This window comes from Myotis nattereri (genome assembly GCF_964212035.1).
Source record: "Myotis nattereri genome assembly, chromosome: 17".
Taxonomy (NCBI): Eukaryota; Metazoa; Chordata; class Mammalia; order Chiroptera; family Vespertilionidae; genus Myotis; species Myotis nattereri.
In genome coordinates this window covers 51,558,579-51,578,098 of record NC_138092.1, presented here as the reverse complement: position 1 = coordinate 51,578,098, position 19,520 = coordinate 51,558,579, and the positions used below count along the sequence as shown (strand labels likewise).

The window sequence follows — 19,520 nt, the reverse complement described above, 5'->3', positions numbered from 1 at the left end:
TGGCATGAGAATATGGGAGTAGTACCAGCTCCTTACCTCACATAGCCAGCCTGCAAGGTCAGACAGCTAAGTTTTTATCTTCTCCATTATTCACACAAAAACAGTTATTTTACAGAATAATGGTCCATCTAAAAATAACAGAGTGACCTACAGAATAAGGGTCTATCTAAAAATAACAGAATTTCAAACGGCAGTTTTAAACAGCAGTTTTCCAAAGGAGGGACCATTATGCTTCACACGCACGATGGGTCCCATCTCAGGGGCTCTTTGCAGTTCAGGAGGTGCCGCCCTGCACAGCTCCAGTCCTCTGACTTCTGCTTCATTGTAAATTACAGCAAGGCAAAGGCGAGCTCTTACACTTTATTTGCATCGAAACAGAGAGCCCAGATATTTTTAAAGGGAGAGAGAATATTGATAGGAACTTGTGGATGCAAAATAAACAGGTAATCCACATAGAAGAGATGCTGACTTCCTTGCTCGACAAACACATCTCAGGACACAAGTAGAATAGAAGTGCCTCTATCTACCACATGGGAGGGTGTTTGAAAGCAGATAATACCAGCAGGTGTGTGCTGGGCACCCGTCCTCTTAGGGTTGACATCTTCGGGCTCAGGGCTGCCTCAGACACAGCCCTAGAGAAGTCCCCACCACGGGAGAGAAAGGGCAAGGGGGAGGCCGGCCTGCGAGGCCCTCTGCCTCTGCACCGGGAGGGCCTCAGGCTGTGCGCACAGAGAAGAGGCCTGTGAGGGCAGAGAGGACCACCTGCCAGCCCGGGAGGGGTCGGAGGCCAGCCCTTCAGCGCCTGATCTGCCCCGACAGCCTAAGAAAATCAATCGCTGCTGCTGCACCCTAATAGGCCGCGCTGCTGCACCCCGATAGGCCGCGCTGCTGCTGACACCCCGTTAGGGCCGCGCTAGCAGGCCAAGGCACTCAGCTTCGTGAATATGCTGGGAACCCGCCAGTGGGAGAGAAAGGACAGAGGGACAGGAAGGGGACGAGGGGACGTGGTGGGGATCCAAGCGGCAGCAGTGGGACAGCGGGAGCAGCTGTGAGGGACACAGTGAGTCTAGCCCGTGTCCAGGGCGCATCCCAGGTGCGCCACGGCGGCGGACTTCCCGGGGGGACAGCAGTTTGTCACATTGGTAAGCTCCAGGGTCGTTGACCACGCTTCTCCCACCAGATCTTAGTAAATGCATTCTTCTCAGAGGCCCCAGGTCTTACCTCTAGTTCCTGATTCACCCAGACCCAAGGCAAATGCTACCTGGAAGAGAAGGGGCACTTACCTCCTCCATGCCCAGTGGAGGGAGTAAGCGCATTCAGTGGCATCCATGACCCTTAGCCCAAGTCTGGGCTCCCTTTTGAGTCCCAGAGGGCCCACGATGTGACCCCACCACCCTAATAAGATGTGAGCAGTCCCTGGCTGGTGTGGCTCAGTGGTTGAGCATTGACCTATGAACCAGAAGGTCACTGGTTCGATTTGGGTCAGGGCACATGCACAGGTTGCAGGCTTCACCCCCAGTAGGGGCGTGTAGGAGGCAGCCAATCGATGACTCTCTCTCATCGATATTTCTTTCTCTCCTTCTCCCTTCCTCTCTGAAATCAATAAAAATATATTTTAAAAAAAGAAAAGAAAAAAGACATGAGCAGTAAACTGATAACCCTTCCCTTACTGCACCAATTTGAATGCAGTCAATTTCTTTTAAATTAACAAACCCCACAAAATAACAAAATCCCCCAAACTCTTTTATTCAACAAAATATGGAGCACAGCCATCTAATATACTACATTCACTTTATTTCAAACTTGTCTACTAGTTTTGATAACATTTAGAGAATAAGAATGAAAACAAGGCACTATTGCAGCACATCGAGAAATAACTTTATCCAAAGGGAAATCATGTGGAAGATATACTCAACAGCAGCTCATATATTCCTAACTTACACATTTATTGTAAGGTTGACACCAAAAAGGCACAAAAGAGTTCTCGCAGTCACAGCCAGACTGCTTGCTAGGCATCGTGACTGTCAGCTGCATGCAGGGGAGATGGATGAAGACGGGTCTCCAGGAAACACAGCGGGTGAAGGGGTGTGACCATGGACTCAGTGACTGTGTCTCTAAATGCACTTGGAGAACTAGTGGCACTGGAATAAATGGTGGCACAACGGGCAAAGGGAGCACCCTATATAATAAAAGCCTAATATGCAAATCAACCGAATGGCGGAACAACCGGTCACTATGACGCCCACTGACCACCACGGGGCAGACGCTCAACGCAGGAGCTGCCCCCAGCCTGCAAGCCCCAGGCCAGCCAAGGCAGGTGCCAACAGGGGCCCCCAAATCACCCCGCTGGTTGCCCCACAGATAGGCCCTGATCGCCAGCCAGGCCTAGGGACTCTACCAGTACATGAATTTCGTGCACTGGGCCTCTAGTTTAATATAAAACAATATTAAGTCACATGCCATGAGGTGACATGTAGGAATTGTAAGGACTTTGTAAAGTAATTTAGAAATTGTAACCGCTTTTATTCAAAACTGCATAAATGTATCCATTACCCTAATTTGCTGGAATTACAGCTCTTATGAGAAACAGCATCTAGTGATGAACCTGGTCAAGAATGAATAATAAAAATCTAATTTTAAAAGGAAATATTCTGTTTAAAACCAGAATATGAAAGTGTGAGCAGGGCCGTGGCGTGAGGACTGTGATCAGCGTGGGACCAAGGAGCCCGCACGCTGGTGGCCCCAGCGGCCCTGCAGGTGGTGCTGTCGCTGCAGGAGCAACTTAGGGTCTGGGAGTTCAGAGGGGCCACGTGGGCTCAAAAGGAAGCGAAACCAGGAACATCTCTGCCGCTTCCAAGCAGACAGAGCTGCAACCAGAACACGGGCAGGGCTGCTCCCTGCTGAGGGCCGCGTCCTCCTTCATGTCTGAGAGCCGGGGACATGCGCTGACCTGTCAGCACAGCCATTCTCCTGAGGACTGTGGTCCACACACAGGTTTAACATTGAAGTTAAAGATGATTGTGATCTTCGGGCACGTGCGGTCCTGGGCTTCTGATGGGACCACGTTTGCTGAGCAACATGTTCTAAAGGGTAAACATCAGGGGAAAATTCTATTCTTAAAAAGCATGTAAAGTCCACTATATCTGAAGGCAGAAGCTAGATTTTTTTTAAGTTACACCAGGTTTTATGCTTAATACAGTACTTGCTGGGCTTAGAACACAGCACATTAAATGAGAAGTGTGATTTGATTATCATGAGTTTAAAAATCAAACTAAAAATGTTACTCAAAAAAAAGGAAAAATGTCTAAGTGAATATGTACAAATCAGCGTAAGGGGCCTCAGCAAGCACCGTCCCTCCCGATGCGCAGCGGCCCGTCCGCGAGAGGAAGGAGTGCTGGTTTGGTCCCACAGCCCAGCAGAGCAGCTCAGCATCACCTCCCGGGAACACGCTCCGACAATGGGGACTCCAGGACAAGCCGCGGCGCACGCATGCAGACCCTGGGCTCGCGGGCAGCGTCCGCAGGCAGAGCGGTCTGGGGGTGACACGCACAGCTGCCGGCGTGAGGCACAGGCACAGGCTGGGCCTCAGGGACGGTGGGCGGCCGGTCCCTCGGCGCCTGCAGCAGGCCGGTGGGAATGCACCGAGATTAGCCCTGGAGAAGCACTGAACCGTTACAGGAACCTGTCACCGAGGTGGGGCTTGTTGCACAGAAACCTGGAATCACACAGCCCAACAGGCTCCATTCTTCCTACTGGGAACCACTGGAAACGGCAGCTCATCCTATGAAAGTACAGTCACAACAACAAACCACGTTCCTCAGGGAGTGTCTCCTCCAGACAGCCTCACTGCAGCCCCCGGTCAGAAGCAACCACTGAACTGATTGGGTAAAGATTAACTTAGCACTTTTCCTCCAGAAAGTATAAAAAACGCTTGAAGTAGAAAAAACCGTAGAGAACTAGGTTTACAGCATAAATGCCGGGGGCAGGAAGCGCCGAGGCTGGTCATGGTCGGGGGGCAGACCTTCACTTGGTGGCCGCAGGGTTCTTGGGGGGAAGCAGCTTGTACGTGTTGAAGTAGCCCACCACCTGCTGGGGGATCTCGGCCAGGACACACTGGGCCAGCGCCTCCTTGGGAGCCTGGAGAACACAACCAGTGACTTCATGAGCAAACACATTTTCACTGCTCCCCACACTGCCCCCCCTCGTCTTTTTTTGTTAATCCTCATCCAAGGATATCTTCCCCATTGATTTTTAGAGAGTGGAAAGGAGAAAAAGAGGGGGAGAGAGAGAGAAACATCGATAAGAGAGAGATACATCAATTGGTTGCCTCCTGCATGCACCCCAACCAGGGCCATGGATCAAACCTGCAACCCAAGTATGTGCCCTTGACAGAGAATTGAACCCGAGACTCTGGTGCGTGGGCGACACTCTAACCACTGAGCAACTCTGGCCAGGGCTTCGCTGTCCTTTGATGAAGACAGGGATTCCGCACAGTCCCACTCCTGCGCCAGCACCCAGTCTCAGGGTCAGTCTGAGAGCAGGGGATGAGCTGAGGGTGCTGACCCCACCCACCTTGGCCCGGCTCTTTTCTGGTGCCAGCGTTATGACATGCAATGACTCTTGTCCTCAACTTCAAATGCTGGTCTTTCACTCACTAACTATTCATTTTTTTGGCTTTTTATTTAGAAGTAATTATAGATTCATAGGAAGTTGCAAAAATAATAGACGTCCCATGTACACTTCACCCAGTTCCCTCCAAAGGTACTGGCTCTGCAACAACAGGACTATCAAACCCAGGACAGTGACACCATCCAGTGCACAGCCTTTTCTGAGTCTCCCGTGTCATGTGCGCTCGTGTGTGTGCACGTGCACGTGCACACGCATGTGTGTGCGTGTGCACGCAGCTCTGTGTGCCGCCATCATCAGGCAGGTCTGTGTGACCACAATCAAGATACACAGCTGCCTCCACCACAAAGACCCCCACGGGCTGCTCCTTCACCGCACACCGGCCAGGTCCTGCCCACGCCGCTGGGCGGGGGATGGCACAGCCACTCGGGGAAGTTCCACAGGCTTTTGCCAACTGAACACACAGCTGCACTTCTGGGTACTTCCCCCAAGATGCATTCACACGAGCCTGAGCGTGATGTTAACAGCGGCCGGTGCGCACCAGGCACAACTGGAAGCAGCTGAAGGTGCCCTCAAACCACGTGCCCGCAGCACGGAGCCCCGCTCGGCAGCAGCATGGAGCCCCGCTCAGTGGGAGGGAGCCCCGCTCAGCGGCTCGTAGCCTGTGAGAGAATCATCGAGAGAAAAGGCCAGGCCCAAGGGCCACTGCTGTGTGATTCTATTTATGTAAGTTTCAAAATGATAAAATCGAAGAAGTGCAGACAAACTAGTGGCTGCCAGGGGTGAGGAGGGCTGAAGGTGGGAGGGGGGGTGGCTGGGACGGGTGCCACTGGGCGGGCCCTGTGGGAGGGACCTTGCTGGTAGCAATGCGCCACTTTATGAGATGTTACCATTGGAGGAAACCAGTAAACAGTCTCCTGAGAGGCTCGGCAAATCAGCCTCCAGCTGGTCAATTCATCGCATATGTGTGCAGAGACTGGGCTGTCAGGCAGGAAAAGAGGAGCTGTCCTTGAAGACAGTCACACACGGGTTCAACGACTAGCCACCCACTGCGGGAGGCACGCAGGTCCACAGGCTGAAGCAAACCCACCCACCGGCCAGCACCCACCCAGCCACCTGGTGGGTCGGGCGAGGCACAGCGGTACTCACGTTCTGGAACTGTCGGAAAGGCACGAACTGCACGATGTCTCTATTGGCCACCTCTCCCGACGGGGAGCGCAGGGCCCCACTGTCGCTGTCCAGGAACTCCATGGCACTGAAGTCGGCGCCGCCCACTCCGACTATGATGATGGACATGGGCAGCTTGGCAGCATTGACGATGGCCTGCCTGGTCTCGTCCAGGTCTGTGATCACGCCGTCGGTGATGATCAGGAGCACAAAATATTGCTGCCGAAGAGAAAGCACGGCCCGTGAGCAGCTCGAGCTCCCGTGACACGGCAGCGCTGACACTTGCAGCTCGAGGACCCCCTGCTACGAGAGCCTGACATCTGTGCTGACAAGGAATTCACACGGAAACGCTGCACATTCATTACAGGGTGGCAGGGCACGGAACACGCCGGCCTAAGTCCGCGGGAACAAGACGTGGAAATGCCTCCGGGTAAACGCCCAGCAGGCACAGGCATAAACACTTCACTTAACTGAAGTGGTAAAGTCGTCCCCGTCAGAGTATCGCCAAAGGAGCGAGTGTCAACTCCGAAGGAGGAGGGAGGACTGTTCATCAACTAAAGAACACGTTACAATGGACATGGTGGGGGGCTCTCTCCGTACTGTTATCTGATAAATCAACGAGTGGAAATGTCACACAAAGCTGTGACTCCATCGTTCGGGTCCTTCAAGTCTAGACTGGGAGTCGGATTTGTAACAGCAGCTCAGGTGCTGAGTGTCCATGGGGCCCAGGCCCTGGGCACGTGACTTGAATCCCCGTTCACTCTTCCCACATTGTGTGCGTCCTCGTCCCGCCTCACCCCGAGAATGCCACGAGGGGGCTGCCCCAGCACCCAGCGGCAGGTCTCGGAGACAAGACTTGTGGGTGGCTGCTTTGTTCTTGACTGTTTCTAAGGATCACTAGTTCAGCAGCAGATGCCGCCCCCACGAGGGCAACGGTGCCCACACTTAGAGCTCTGAGTTGGCATCTAGAGGTCACGGCACAGACAGTGGCCCGGAACAGGGCGGGCCCGCACCTCAGTCCCAGCGACCGACACTTACGGAAGCCGTCTGCTGCTGTGTGGCTGCAGCAGCAAACCTGGCCACGTGGTTGATGATCGGGGAGAAGTTCGTCGGTCCATAGAGCTTGATCTGAGGCAGGCAGGCCCGATACGCCTCCACGATGCCCTGGATCCCTGGACAGAAAGAGCAGCGTTGGGAGTTCTCAGGCGCAACGCCACGCCCAGCACTCCCCCGGCCGATGTGATCACACGCGAGACAGTACTTCAGACAGGTCCATACCCAGGACTCCTCTGAGCTACAAGGGCAGGCAAGTTCCCCAGCCATACGCACATGAAATGGAGTTTAATCTTGTGTTAGTACTTACCAATGTGTCATTTCCGTACCAACAACCATAAGCCCATCTCGCCCACCCTGTGCAGCACACACCTCCACACCGTGTCCTCCAAGCCTCCCAGCCCAGGAGAACTGTGCTTCCCCTGAGCGAATCACTCACTGTCCACAGGACTGTTGGGGCGCTTAGCTTTGAGGCTCGGGACGGGACTCTGATGGGAAAGGCTGTGGAAGAGGCTGCGCCATCACTCGACAGTTAGAGGTGAGGAGGCAGCGTTGGGAATTCTCAGGTGGGTCAGATGGAAAGTGCCTGCACCTGTGCCCGCGGCTCGGTGCCACTGGTGCTTCCTGTCTAGGATCTCCTCGCTGACTCAGCAGCAGTTTTCAACCGTGCGCTGCAGGAATTGTTAAGACATGCGGTACCTGACTGTTTAGTTACGGGCACCAACCCCTTTTGCCTTAGAGCAGCGGTTCTCAACCTGTGAGTCGCGACCCCTTTGGGGGTCGAACGACCCTTTCACAGGGGTCGCCTAAGACCATCAGAAAACACATATAATTATATATTGTTTTTGTGATTAGTCACTATGCTTTAATTATGTTTAATTTGTAACAATGAAATTGGGGGTCACCACAACATGAGGAACTATATTAAAGGGTCGCGGCATTAGGAAGGTTGAGAACCACTGCCTTAGACTGTCAAATAAAAATATGAGAAGAGGTGTCCGGTGTAAATAAATCAAAATCTTCCTCTTTTTTTTTTTTTCGTCAGATTCACAAAAAGTATATTTTTTGGTACGCTGCAGAACTTTCGGAATTAGTTTCCATGTGCCATGAGGACGGCTGAATGCACGCAGGGCGGCTGCAGAGCCACAGCCACACCCGGGCCAGGGTCGCGCTGCGCGCAGGTCCTGGGCGTTCCTGGGCGCTGGGACGAGCAGGCCTGCTCCCCTCTGCCTCGGGGCAGCACACCTGGGCAGCTGTGCACCCCGAGCCCCAGGTGGCGAAGAATCAGCAGGGCTGAGCCTGGGGACGAGGGCGAGTCACTGAGACCTGAGACCTGAGGGCGGCGGCAGCCTGGGACAGCCATGTGGCCCCGGCCACAGCACCGCCGATGCACGCCAGGGCCCTGCTCCACCTGCCAGCACTGAGTCAGAGGCTTGGAAGAGACGGGAATTCTCTAGAAACTCTGTGCAGCACACACCTCCACATCGCGTCCTCCAAGCCTCCCAGCCCAGGAGAACTGTGCTTCCCCCAACGAATCGCTCACACTTGCTGTGATCACCAAGGAATCAGCCTCAGAAGGTGGTCGGTGTAAAACCCAAACAGGTTTCTGGCTTTAAGTGCCCCGAAGCCGGGCCACGGAAGAGAAGCGGGACGTGGTTTAAGGCTTCAGAGGCCTGGCCGCCGTACGGCAGGTCCCCACGAATCCCCGAGACCCCGGGCACTCGGGAAGGAACGGCCTCGTCGGCACGAGAACGTTTACATGCAAAGGTGAGCTGTCACCAGCGGTCAGTCCGTCCTTTAGTAACGGCAATCATACTGACACAGGCAGCAGCAGGGTCTGCAGGAAATGAGTCCGTAACCACCGCAATGCCTTCTTCCATTTCTCCCTCTCCGCTGGCTCTCGGTCTAAGGTGTACAAGCCATCGATTACATTTCCTCACCAATACTGCCCACAGTCCCTGCACGAACACGGAACGGCCGAAAGCCTCCCGTGCCTTCTGGGAACAGCGAGACGTGCGATTTCCGGCAAGTGCACCCAGTGACTGGGTAGGATCACTGGGAACAGGCTGTCTTTCCCCCATGGCGTCTGCTTTGTCTGAAACCCATGGACCGTCTGTTCCGGACGGAAACCTGGCACAGAGCAGCTGCACCGCCCGCAGCCCAGAGGGGCTCCTGGTGCTCAGAATGAACGGACTGGAACGAATGCCCACGTCAGCCATCGCACTCAGCTCCCACGACCCTCCCGTCCCATTTCCTCACAAGCATGAGACCCATGGCGACGGGTGAGAAGGCCAGCCAGGCCCCGACGTGCACACAGGCCCCGGGTCGGTGGGAGACGTGTCGGGAGAAGGAGGCGCCCTGGCAGCCCTCCCAACACGGCCTCCAGGGCTCTTTCCGTGGGGACGAGAGGACGGCTCTTCTGTCGGAACTCACGCCTGTCGCTGCAGGAAGTCAGCTCACTGTCCTCAGTCTATGCCTCTGCCCACCTCTCCCCTCCACACTGACACCGCTTTTTGGGGACTCGACAGTGAGGTGGGTTCTCAGGGGGTGGGGGAAGCACCTGGATACGGGGCGTCCCAGGGAAGCGTGAACCACAGGGTGGCCTCCCGCGGAGGGAAGCTGCCAGAGGCGCCCACACCGCGGAGACCACCCGCGTCCACGCTCCGGTGCGGACCACCTCCCCGCACAGCGCCCGCTCCTCCGAGGGCTTCAGAGACCCCTGACTGACTGCTCATTTCACAGAGGGTTTATTTTAAAATCAACTTACGTATACGTGAAAGAAACATGACCCTACTTATTGGCCGAGTCTCAAGACAGAGAATTCTTTTGTTCTGTTAAACCCTTTAAGGCAGGAGAGCGTGGCTGGGGTCTTCCCCAGCAGTGATGCCGCTCCTGCCTGAGACAGGGCGAGTTGGTCACAGAGGCCGAGGGGCGCGGGGAGTCCCCACCACAGGAGAGAAGTGGGCCCAGGGCGGCCTGGCGGCAGTGCGCGTGCGTCCACTCACCTTTGCAGTAGGGGTTGGACGGACTGAAGTTCATGGGGAACTCATGCGACACCTGCAAGGAGAGAGGGCAGATGAGCGGGTGTCGCTTCCCCGGGAAGCACAGCGTCAGGACGGGTCCCTCTCACCTGCCACTGAGGGGGAATCTGAGCTCCAAACCCAAAGGCCGGGAACATCTTATCCCTGAAAGGAAAAGAGAAGATCGTTTTTTTCAACATAGAGTTTTATCTTTACTCATAAAAAAACCAATGTAAGCTTAGTTTTTAAAATGTTTACATCTTTAAAAAAAGATAAAGATAAAAGATTACTCATAATTACCGGAGGAAAGAAGGTTAATATGGCAATTCTCCTAAATATTTTTATGTGCTTTGAGGGGAAAAATGTCTCTCCACATATATTTATAAAAATAGAGTTTATATTCGTACTTTTAACATTCGTTTCTACTTACATACTGTATGTTCCATTGAGTAAATATGACAGCTAGATCCATAAAGCCCTAAAAACCACAACTCTTTTCACTGTTTATGGCAAACTCATTGGGCAGTCAAACTTGAGCTCAACCGACATGAGGTTACTTACAGTCACATGATATGCATATTCATACACTGGCCACAGAAACGTGGTACAAATGTCACATAAAAACGCTCATTTCCCATCAGGACATCCTCCTCTGTGGGAACTCATACCGGCTCTGGCACTGAGGACAGAACCTGTGTCACACATGCCAAACCCTTCTCCCTGCTTACAATCTGTCTTTAACTGTCAACAATCCGCACATATTTCTGCGGAACGTTCAGGGGTGTGTGACCGAAACGTCTAGTCCATCCGGAAATGTTCTGGAGCCGATGGAAGGAGCCGCTGGTCCCACAGGGGTGCCCTCAGCCCGAGCCCCACAGCTTCACCTGCTCCTCGGCCAGGCGGTGGGAACAGAAGCCACCTGCACTGGGAGGGCTGCACACACCCCAGTGCCCTCCGCGTCCGCTGCCAACGCTGCCCGGATCAGGGGGGCGCTGCCTGGCCCGGGGGGGCTGCCTGGATCAGGGGGTGCTGCCCGGATCAAGGGGCGCTGCCTGGCCCGGGAGGACTGCTCGGCCCAGGGCGGTGCTGCCTGGCTCAGGGGGATGCTGCCTGGCCCGGGGGCGCTGCCTGGCCCAGGGGGACGCTGCCCGGCCCAGGGGGACGCTGCCCGGCCCAGGGGGACGCTGCCCGGCCCAGGGGGATGCTGCCCGGCCCAGGGGGATGCTGCCCGGCCCAGGGGGACGCTGCCCAGCCCAGGGGGATGCTGCCAGGATCAGGGGGATGCTGCCAGGATCAGGGGGATGCTGCCCGGCCCAGGGGGACGCTGCCCGGCCCAGGGGGACGCTGCCCGGCCCAGGGGGATGCTGCCCGGCCCAGGGGGATGCTGCCAGGATCAGGGGGGGCTGCCCAGCTCAGGGGGGCGCTGTGGGTTGAGGCCGGCAGAGCTGCCTGTCTGAGACACGTGCCCCCCACAAGCACCACAGGGAGCAGACCTCCACTTGGCCCACACCCCTGTGTTGGGGGGTCCGTTTCTCAGTTCTGTCTGGAATGAATACAGACGGGCCTCACTGAGCTCAGTCCCGCCTGTGAGCACCTCTGTCCCAGGCTGAGCTCACACACCGGCTGTTTCCAGGCTCCTGCTCTGCTCCGGGTCACGCTCTCATCTGGTCGTAGCACCCGGGCCTGTGGACGCCCCACTACCACTAGGACCCACTCCCCGGGGAGCTCCTTCCTTCTGGAAAACCCCTCGGCTATTCTGAGTCACTTTTCCTTCTGGAAAATTTTAAGATTATTTTGTCAGGATTCTGTTGAATTTTTTATTAAAATCAATTAATTTAGGAAGATATTTTTATATCTTACATCATTATGACATCTGTCTATCTAGAATCCTGGCATATTTTTCCATTTAAATAAATTTCCCTCTTTATCCCTCAGTACAATTTTGTAGTTTTCCCTCAGCACCGATCCTAGACCTTAAGTTCATTCTCACTCTTTATTGCATTCTGAATGTGGTCTTTTATCCACAACTTCTTGAGTCAGCTATTACTGGTCAGTGAGAAATCGCTGATCTTTATTTTATGTTGTATCTAACCACTTCCTGAGGTCTCCCTCCCTCCTGTGGACACGCAGGTGTGAACGCGTCCTCCAGGTCTGCGGGAGGGGCCAGGGGCCACGGGCCGGAGGGGCCAGAGGCTGGAGGGGAGAGAGGGGACAGGGGCTGGAGGGACAGAGGGGACAGTGGCTGGAGGGACCTGGGGAAGGAGGGGACAGTGGCTGGAGGGACCTGGGGAAGGAGGGGACAGTGGCTGGAGGGACCAGGGGACGGAGGGACCAGGGGACGGAGGGACCTGGGGACGGAGGGACCTGGGGACGGAGGGACCAGGGGATGGAGGGACCAGGGGACGGAGGGACCAGGGGATGGAGGGACCTGGGACGGAGGGACCAGGGACTGGAGGGACCTGGGGACGGAGGGACCAGGGGACGGAGGGACCAGTGGACGGAGGGACCAGGGGACGGAGGGACCTGGGGACGGAGGGACCAGGGGACGGAGGGACCTGGGGACAGAGGGACCTGGGGACTGGAGGGACCAGGGGACTGAGGGACCAGGGGATGGAGGGACCAGGGGATGGAGGGACCTGGGGACGGAGGGACCTGGGGACGGAGGGACCAGGGGATGGAGGGACCTGTGGTTGAGGGACCAGGGGATGGAGGGACCTGTGGTTGAGGGACCAGGGGATGGAGGGACCTGTGGTTGAGGGACCAGGGGACAGAGGGACCTGTGGTTGAGGGACCAGGGGATGGAGGGACCTGGGGACGGAGGGACCAGGGGACGGAGGGACCAGGGGATGGAGGGACCAGGGGACGGAGGGACCAGGGGACGGAGGGACCTGGGGACGGAGGGACCAGGGGACGGAGGGACCTGTGGTTGAGGGACCAGGGGATGGAGGGACCTGGGGACGGAGGGGACAGGGGCTGGAGGTGCCGAGAGTGGCCTCTGTGAGGCACGCTGCCCGTTCCGCCCTGTGCTCTGAGCCAACTCTGGTGAGCTAACGCTCCCTAAAAAGGCTCCTTCAATGCAGACTTTCCACTGTAACACCAGTTTCAGAGAGTCACCATATAATTTTTTTTCTTTTCTCTCTTTTTTTTTTTTATTGCTTAAAGTACTACAAAGAGTATTATATATGTCTCCTTTTTTTCCCCCCTCCCTTGACAATCCCCTGGCCTCCCCTACCCCCCAGTCACCATATAATTTTTAATGTTTTTTTCTGAATTTGTGCCTATAATCTTGGTCGCGTTACTAATATCCTAACGATGTTTCTCCTCCATGGGGGGCAGTGCTGGCCAAGCTCCGCCTGGGTTTGTTGAACGCACAGAACCACCCCTTCCTTCAGCTCAGGGCCCGCGCGGCTTTGCCAGGACTTCCCGAGCGCCTGTGTCAGGGGAAGGGGCCCGCCCGCCTCCGCTCAGTCCGCTCAGCGCAGAGCTCCCCGAGGGCCCGCCCCTCTGTCCCTGCCGCGAGGCCCAATCCGACGAGCATCCTGTGGAAAGTGCCTTCGCGTCCACGCGGCACAGCTGGACCCGCTGTCACTGCCGTGTCTACCTCCCCTTCCCGACCTCCAGTTTCATTCTATTGCAAAGCCAGCTCATTTACTTGCAGTTCTTGTTGGAAAATAAAAGCGGGTAAAGCCCTGCCCAGGCCCAGCCCCTCTACCTCCATGGGCCGCAGTCTCCGCTCCGACCCCAGAACCGCCTAAGACACCTCCTAACCACAGGGGAGTCCTCCCTGGCGCCCATTCCTTACTGCCCTCGGCCGTGCCTGAGGCCGCCCTGCTAAGCGCTCACTCTGTGCTGGGCCCATTAGGGCTTGTGACTGACGTCTGTTTACGTCCAGCTATTCTCAGTGGAGATGCTCTGATACTCTGTCAGTCACAGGTCCTGACTACATTTCCCCTTTGGATTGTGTAAAAAGTGTTCTACAAGCACGCTTTTACTGCTGCTACGGGGTCTGCCGTAGCCACCTTTGCTTCCGCTTTGCTTGCATTTGCCTGAAAGAGCCATCTCCATAAACGCCATGACAGGTTAATGAAGCTCCATCAACAAGTGAGAGCTTCACTGTCAAGAACAGGTGACATTTTATACCGGCCCGAACAGAGCGAGGGCCGTTTTCCCCGTTGCTTAGCAAGCCTCCAGAAGGACCTATTAAATCCACCCACTGAGAATTTGTTCAAAATCTTTTACAGCAACTGGGTCACGTTATCCGTGGACACTTGTTCGAAGTCACGTTAAGGCGACTTTACGGCTGCCCAGGGACAGCCGTGTTAGAACCGGTGTCTGCGTGTTTGAGGCTGTGCCGCCTGGACTTCAGCCCCTCCGACGCCTTTCCCCGAGTAGCCCCGGAACCCAGGGCCGCCACAGCCGGTGGCTCTCAACAAGCACCTGCAGAGCGGGGTCAGAGGTCAAAGTCAACACTGACATTGCCCCAAGGAGAAAGACAAGGTCAGACGAGACATTTCAGCAGCCTGTCCCGCACGATCAGAGAGCACGCAGGAGACACACGCCTCCGGGGTGAGGACACGGGCGATACTCACGCGTCGTAGTCTTGAACGACCACCCCCACGGACCAGATGGCGGTCAGGTACTCATTCACACCGTTGGGGCTGATGTAATGAAGGGAGTCGGGGGACCGCGGGTCCCCATTGGAGCCGGTGAAGTCCACCCCCACCTGCAGGTGACAATCAAGAAGCAGGGCGTCTGCACTGGTGCGGGGAGGGTGGCAGAAGACGGGTCCTCACCCGCAGCCCGCCCCCTGTCCTCTCAAACACCCGGGACCACAGGAGTGTCCCGCCAGTCACCCAGGCCCCAGCCCAGACAGCCTGTGCTCTGTCTGCCAGACACTTAAACGTGAATCACTGCCAAACATGTCAAACGAGGCATGTGGCCCGCCGGCTGCGAGTTTGACATGCTTGCACTACACCAAGACTGCCCTGAGGCTGCACCGGGACTGCACCGGGACTGAACCGGACTACACTGGGACTGCTCCGGGACTGTACCTGGACTGCACCACGACTGCACCTGGACTACACCGTGACTAGACCGGGACTGCACCTGGACTGCACCACTACTGCAGTAACCTGGACTACACCGTGACTAGACTGGGACTGCACCTGGACTACACCACGACTGCACCGGGACTGCACCGGGACTACACTGGGACTGCACCTGGATTACACCACAACTGCACCTAGACTACACCGGGACTGCACCTGGACTGCTCCTGGACTACACCACAACTGCACCTGGACTGCACCGGGACTGCTCCTGGACTACACCACAACTGCACCGTGACTGCACCGGGACTGCACCTGGACTGCTCCTGGACTACACCACAACTGCACCTGGACTGCACCTGGACTGCACCTGGACTACACCACAACTACACCTGGACTGCACCTGGACTACACCACAACTGCACCAGGACTGCACCTGGACTACACCGGGACTGTACCGGGACTGCACCACGACTGCACCGGGACTGCACCATGACTGCACCGGGACTGCACCGGGACTGCACCACGACTGCACCAGAACTGCTCCAGGACTGCTCCAGGACTGTACTGGGACTACACCGGGACTGCACCACGACTGCACCAGAACTGCTCCAGGACTGTACTGGGACTACACCGTGACTGCACCGGGACTGCACCACGACTGCACCGGGACTGCACCGGGACTGCACCAGAACTGCTCCAGGACTGTACTGGGACTACACCGTGACTGCACCGGGACTGCACCGGGACTGCACCACGACTGCACCAGAACTGCTCCAGGACTGTACTGGGACTACACCGGGACTGCACCGTGACTGCACCGTGACTGTAAATACAGGCCTTGCTTTCTACGTTGGCCTGACTGATGCTTTCTACTGCTCGAGTTGCTATGGGGTAACCAGCTTTGGATCGTCTGCTCTCTGGGAGAAGGGACAGACCTACTGACAGGACAGCTTTGCATACCCAGAGCGCTGGGTCAGACCACACAGGCATGCACTTTGCCAGGTCAGCTCTGCAGAGGAGCTCCCAGTTACTTACGGTGAAGTTCAGCTGGCATCCGCCCATGATGTAGTCCAGGAAGGTGCACTCCACCATGACCTGAAAGCAGAGGCACGCATGTGATCCCCACACCACAGGGAGAGAGGAATTCTGCAGCACCTGTGCATGTGTGTGACCCCCACACCGACAGGGAGCGGGGGATTCCAGCTGCCCCCGTGCACACGTGTGTGACCCCCATACCGACAGGGAGCGGGGGATTCCAGCTGCCCCCGTGCACGCGTGTGTGACCCCCACACCTACAGGGAGCGGGGGATTCCAGCTGCCCCCATGCACGCGTGTGTGATCCCCACACCGACAGGGAGCGGGGGATTCCAGCTGCCCCCATGCACGCGTGTGTGATCCCCACACCGACAGGGAGCGGGGGATTCCAGCTGCCCCCGTGCACGCGTGTGTGACCCCCACACCGACAGGGAGCGGGGGATTCCAGCTGCCCCCGTGCACGCGTGTGTGACCCCCACACCGACAGGGAGCGGGGGATTCCAGCTGCCCCCGTGCACGCGTGTGTGACCCCACACCGACAGGGAGCGGGGTGTGAGCACTGCCCAAGAGGCGGTCAGGTCACGGACCTCACACTGCTTCACGCTGACGACGCCGGAGTTCTTGTAGCCTTTCTTCTTCTGTCTCTTCTTCTCGTTGATGCACTCAAACTCCACCTGTGGGGGACAGTGCGTGTCACCAGTGCGTCAGAGAGCCCAGTGGACTGTAAATGACGACTTCCTCCTGGAATCAAACCCCCGCTGACGGCGGTCTACTGCCAGCACTACTCCGAGGCGATGACGTAATAACTAGGTAACTCAAACAGTCATCACTGACGTTCCTAAAAGTGTTTAGGAACCTTTCTGCCAAACCGGTTTGGCTCAGTGGATAGAGCGTCAGCCTGCGGACTGAAGGGTCCCAGGTTCGATTCCGGTCAAGGGCATGTACCTTGTTTGCGGGCACTTCCCCAGTAGGGGGTGTGCAGGAGGCAGCTGATCGATCTCTCTCATCTATGTTTCTAACTGTCTATCCCTTTCCCTTCCTCTCTGTAAAAATTAATCAAATATATTTACAAAATAAAAAATAAAAGTGTACCTTTTAAAATAGCTCATAAGTATAAATTTCTTGGCAAATTCTCTAAGCAATAATCTTTCTTCTTTACAACATAGGAAGTAAATAGAACTCCCAGTCTTTACCCTCGGAGAGAAGAAAAATATGCTGCTTCAAAAGAAGAAAAAACCTACCATCAGAACAGAGAGGTGAAGCCCCGCCTACTGGGAACGCGGAAACGGGCCAACGCGCCTCAGGGCACTGCCTCCCCCTCCCCGCCGGTCCCCCTCCCCCCCCCCCCCCGCCCCCGCCCCCGCCCTCCTCTCCGTGGTGTCAGTCGCCGCCTGGTCCTCTCCGATCTGCACCCACACAAAACTGCCCTGCATACTTCGTGGTGCTCTCACTTGCTTCATTCGTTCTTTTTTTCACAGCGAAGGAGTAACGACCTCTGAGTGACACCTTCGATTCTCACTGCTGCTCCTAACGCTACAGCAAAGGGACTTGGTGCCTCTGACGAGCCAGCTCTCTAGTTCTTACAAAGCGACTCTGTGCCCACCAGTCGTTACGAATTTTCTAAGAACCAAGTGTGAAAAGATACAGTTGACAAATGAAGTAAAAGAAAACCCTGCTAACCTTCTGAGGGCTCCGGGTCCTGCCCGAGTCTCCATCACCATCGTGAACACTCATCCCCGAGCGTTTCAGATGCAGAAGGCTCTACACCAACTCTCATGGCAAAGGCCGCACCCCTGGCGTCCTCGTGCCCAGGCACCAAGAGCAGACGACAAGACAGCCCTGCCTCTGATGAGCAGGACTGAGCAAGCCTAGCCCGGGAACAGGAAGCCTGGTCCATCACCAGTCAGGGTTCAGGGAAACTGCAGGAGGCGTACAGGGCACCCACCGTCTTCTAAAAGCAGGCACTCACTGCTCTGGACACAGAGCGCAAACCACGAACCACCACCAGCCCTCCCGCTGAGCCGGCGGCTGCATTTCCAGTGGTCAGGTTCCTATTGTCTTCCGTTAGCTCTGCCTCAGAAAACAATCTTGATGTAGAATATCTACCTTTGCCACTGAATTCTGCTGCTGCTTTAATCCAAAGCCTGTCAGCTCGACACCAAGTCAGCGTTTGCATTTAAACCGCAGAGGATTGGAGAGCCTCCTCCATCCCACAGCGCCTCCGTCAGCTGCGAGGAGGGGCTGTGACCAGGAGCGGGGCACACAGGGCCCACAGGGCCCCCGGAAACTCCAGCCCCTCTTGTTTGTTTAAAACCCAATTAATTAAACCAAACGGCCCCTCGGTTTCATGTATTCATTAACTACGATTCCCTAACTTGAAGTCCCATCCCCACGCTTCGTCTCTCCCCTGGGTGAGGCCACCAGGAAGGACGGAGGGGGCAGTAAGAGCGCACAGTTCAACCAGGCGTCGGCCCTGCTGCGGGCACTGATTACCGTGACCAAGGACATGCCACACGCTCAGAACAAAGGGTTTCCCTCAAACCACGGATGCTGCCTGTAGCCAAGAAGACCAAGTCTCTGAGTGTCCATGTAAACTCACACCGCAAGCCTGGATCCCGGGTCATCATTACTCACCGCCGGTCACCGAGCACCCTGTAGCCCAGAGCGAACCCCGGTCTGTGTGCTGTGCCAAGGGCGAACCCGGACAAGAGAACGACTCACGGGGGAGCTCCGGGAGGCCTCCTTCAGCTGCGTCATGGTGGCCTGGAACGTCCCGATGAGGTCGTGGGAGCCGTCGCTGTCATAGTCGTAGCACTCCACCTAGAATCAGCAGACAGAGGTCAGGCCGGCAGACTGTGACCCAGGGCTGCTGCAACGTGGGCTGACCCGGCGTGCCCTTGCATTCCAGTAAGTGCACTGTTCAGGCGCAGCTCCCCGATAGGCAGGAACTGCTTCCTGGCGGGAGTCGCTGGCCCCTCCGAACCCTCGCCACCGCAGGCGGCTCCTGGCCAGAGCCCGGGCGGACAGGTGAACACAGACGGCTCAACCTCCACTGAGCAGCTTCCGTTCCCCACCAGGCCCTGGCCGGCGCCTCGGCCACTTCAGCTGTAACCACAGCGGTGGCTGAAGGCTGTCGGGAGGAAGGAGGGGCCGGTGTCTGTGCAATGATTAGATGATGTAGTTACGGACACGGCGAGTGCCCTGCCACCGGGGCGAGGCCTGCGCCAGCGTCAGACACAAAGCCAGAGCGCGGCGCTCTAAGGACCGCAGCTCCGACGAGGAGGAGTCTCCTGGGGGGAAGCGCTGGGCCCCATGAGGTCCCTGTGCCATGCGGGCAGGTCAGCTTGCTCCGTGCTTGCTGTCTCCTGGCCATGGGCAGAGCTGAGCTGGTCCGCGCAGCTCGGTGCCAGGACGGAGGAGCGGAGGACAGAGACACCAGAGCGCCTGGCCACGCGCTGCAGCGAGACTGAGGGGTGAGCCCCGATGAAGCACCGTCTTCTCCAGCTCTGTCCCTGCAAAGCAGCCTCTCGCTCTGCAAACGCACGTGTGCTGCACCCGGTGGCTCCAG

The 19,520-nt window shown here is 56.6% G+C and overlaps 1 protein-coding gene across 1 annotated transcript in view; it reads right to left on the bottom strand.

The window, feature by feature from the left end:
• Positions 1-1,777: 1,777 nt before the first annotated feature.
• The window catches only part of CPNE3 (copine 3), a 38,554-nt gene continuing 20,811 nt past the window's right edge, over positions 1,778-19,520 (bottom strand). The window contains exons 9-17 of the mRNA XM_081111345.1: positions 18,674-18,772; positions 16,540-16,626; positions 15,953-16,012; positions 14,456-14,589; positions 9,977-10,031; positions 9,852-9,903; positions 6,832-6,965; positions 5,776-6,012; positions 1,778-4,137 (exon numbers count right to left, since the gene is read on the bottom strand). Of these exons, the coding sequence (XP_080967471.1) occupies positions 4,024-4,137; positions 5,776-6,012; positions 6,832-6,965; positions 9,852-9,903; positions 9,977-10,031; positions 14,456-14,589; positions 15,953-16,012; positions 16,540-16,626; positions 18,674-18,772 (972 nt within the window). The 3' untranslated portion in view covers positions 1,778-4,023. The remainder of the gene's footprint in view (positions 4,138-5,775; positions 6,013-6,831; positions 6,966-9,851; positions 9,904-9,976; positions 10,032-14,455; positions 14,590-15,952; positions 16,013-16,539; positions 16,627-18,673; positions 18,773-19,520) is intronic.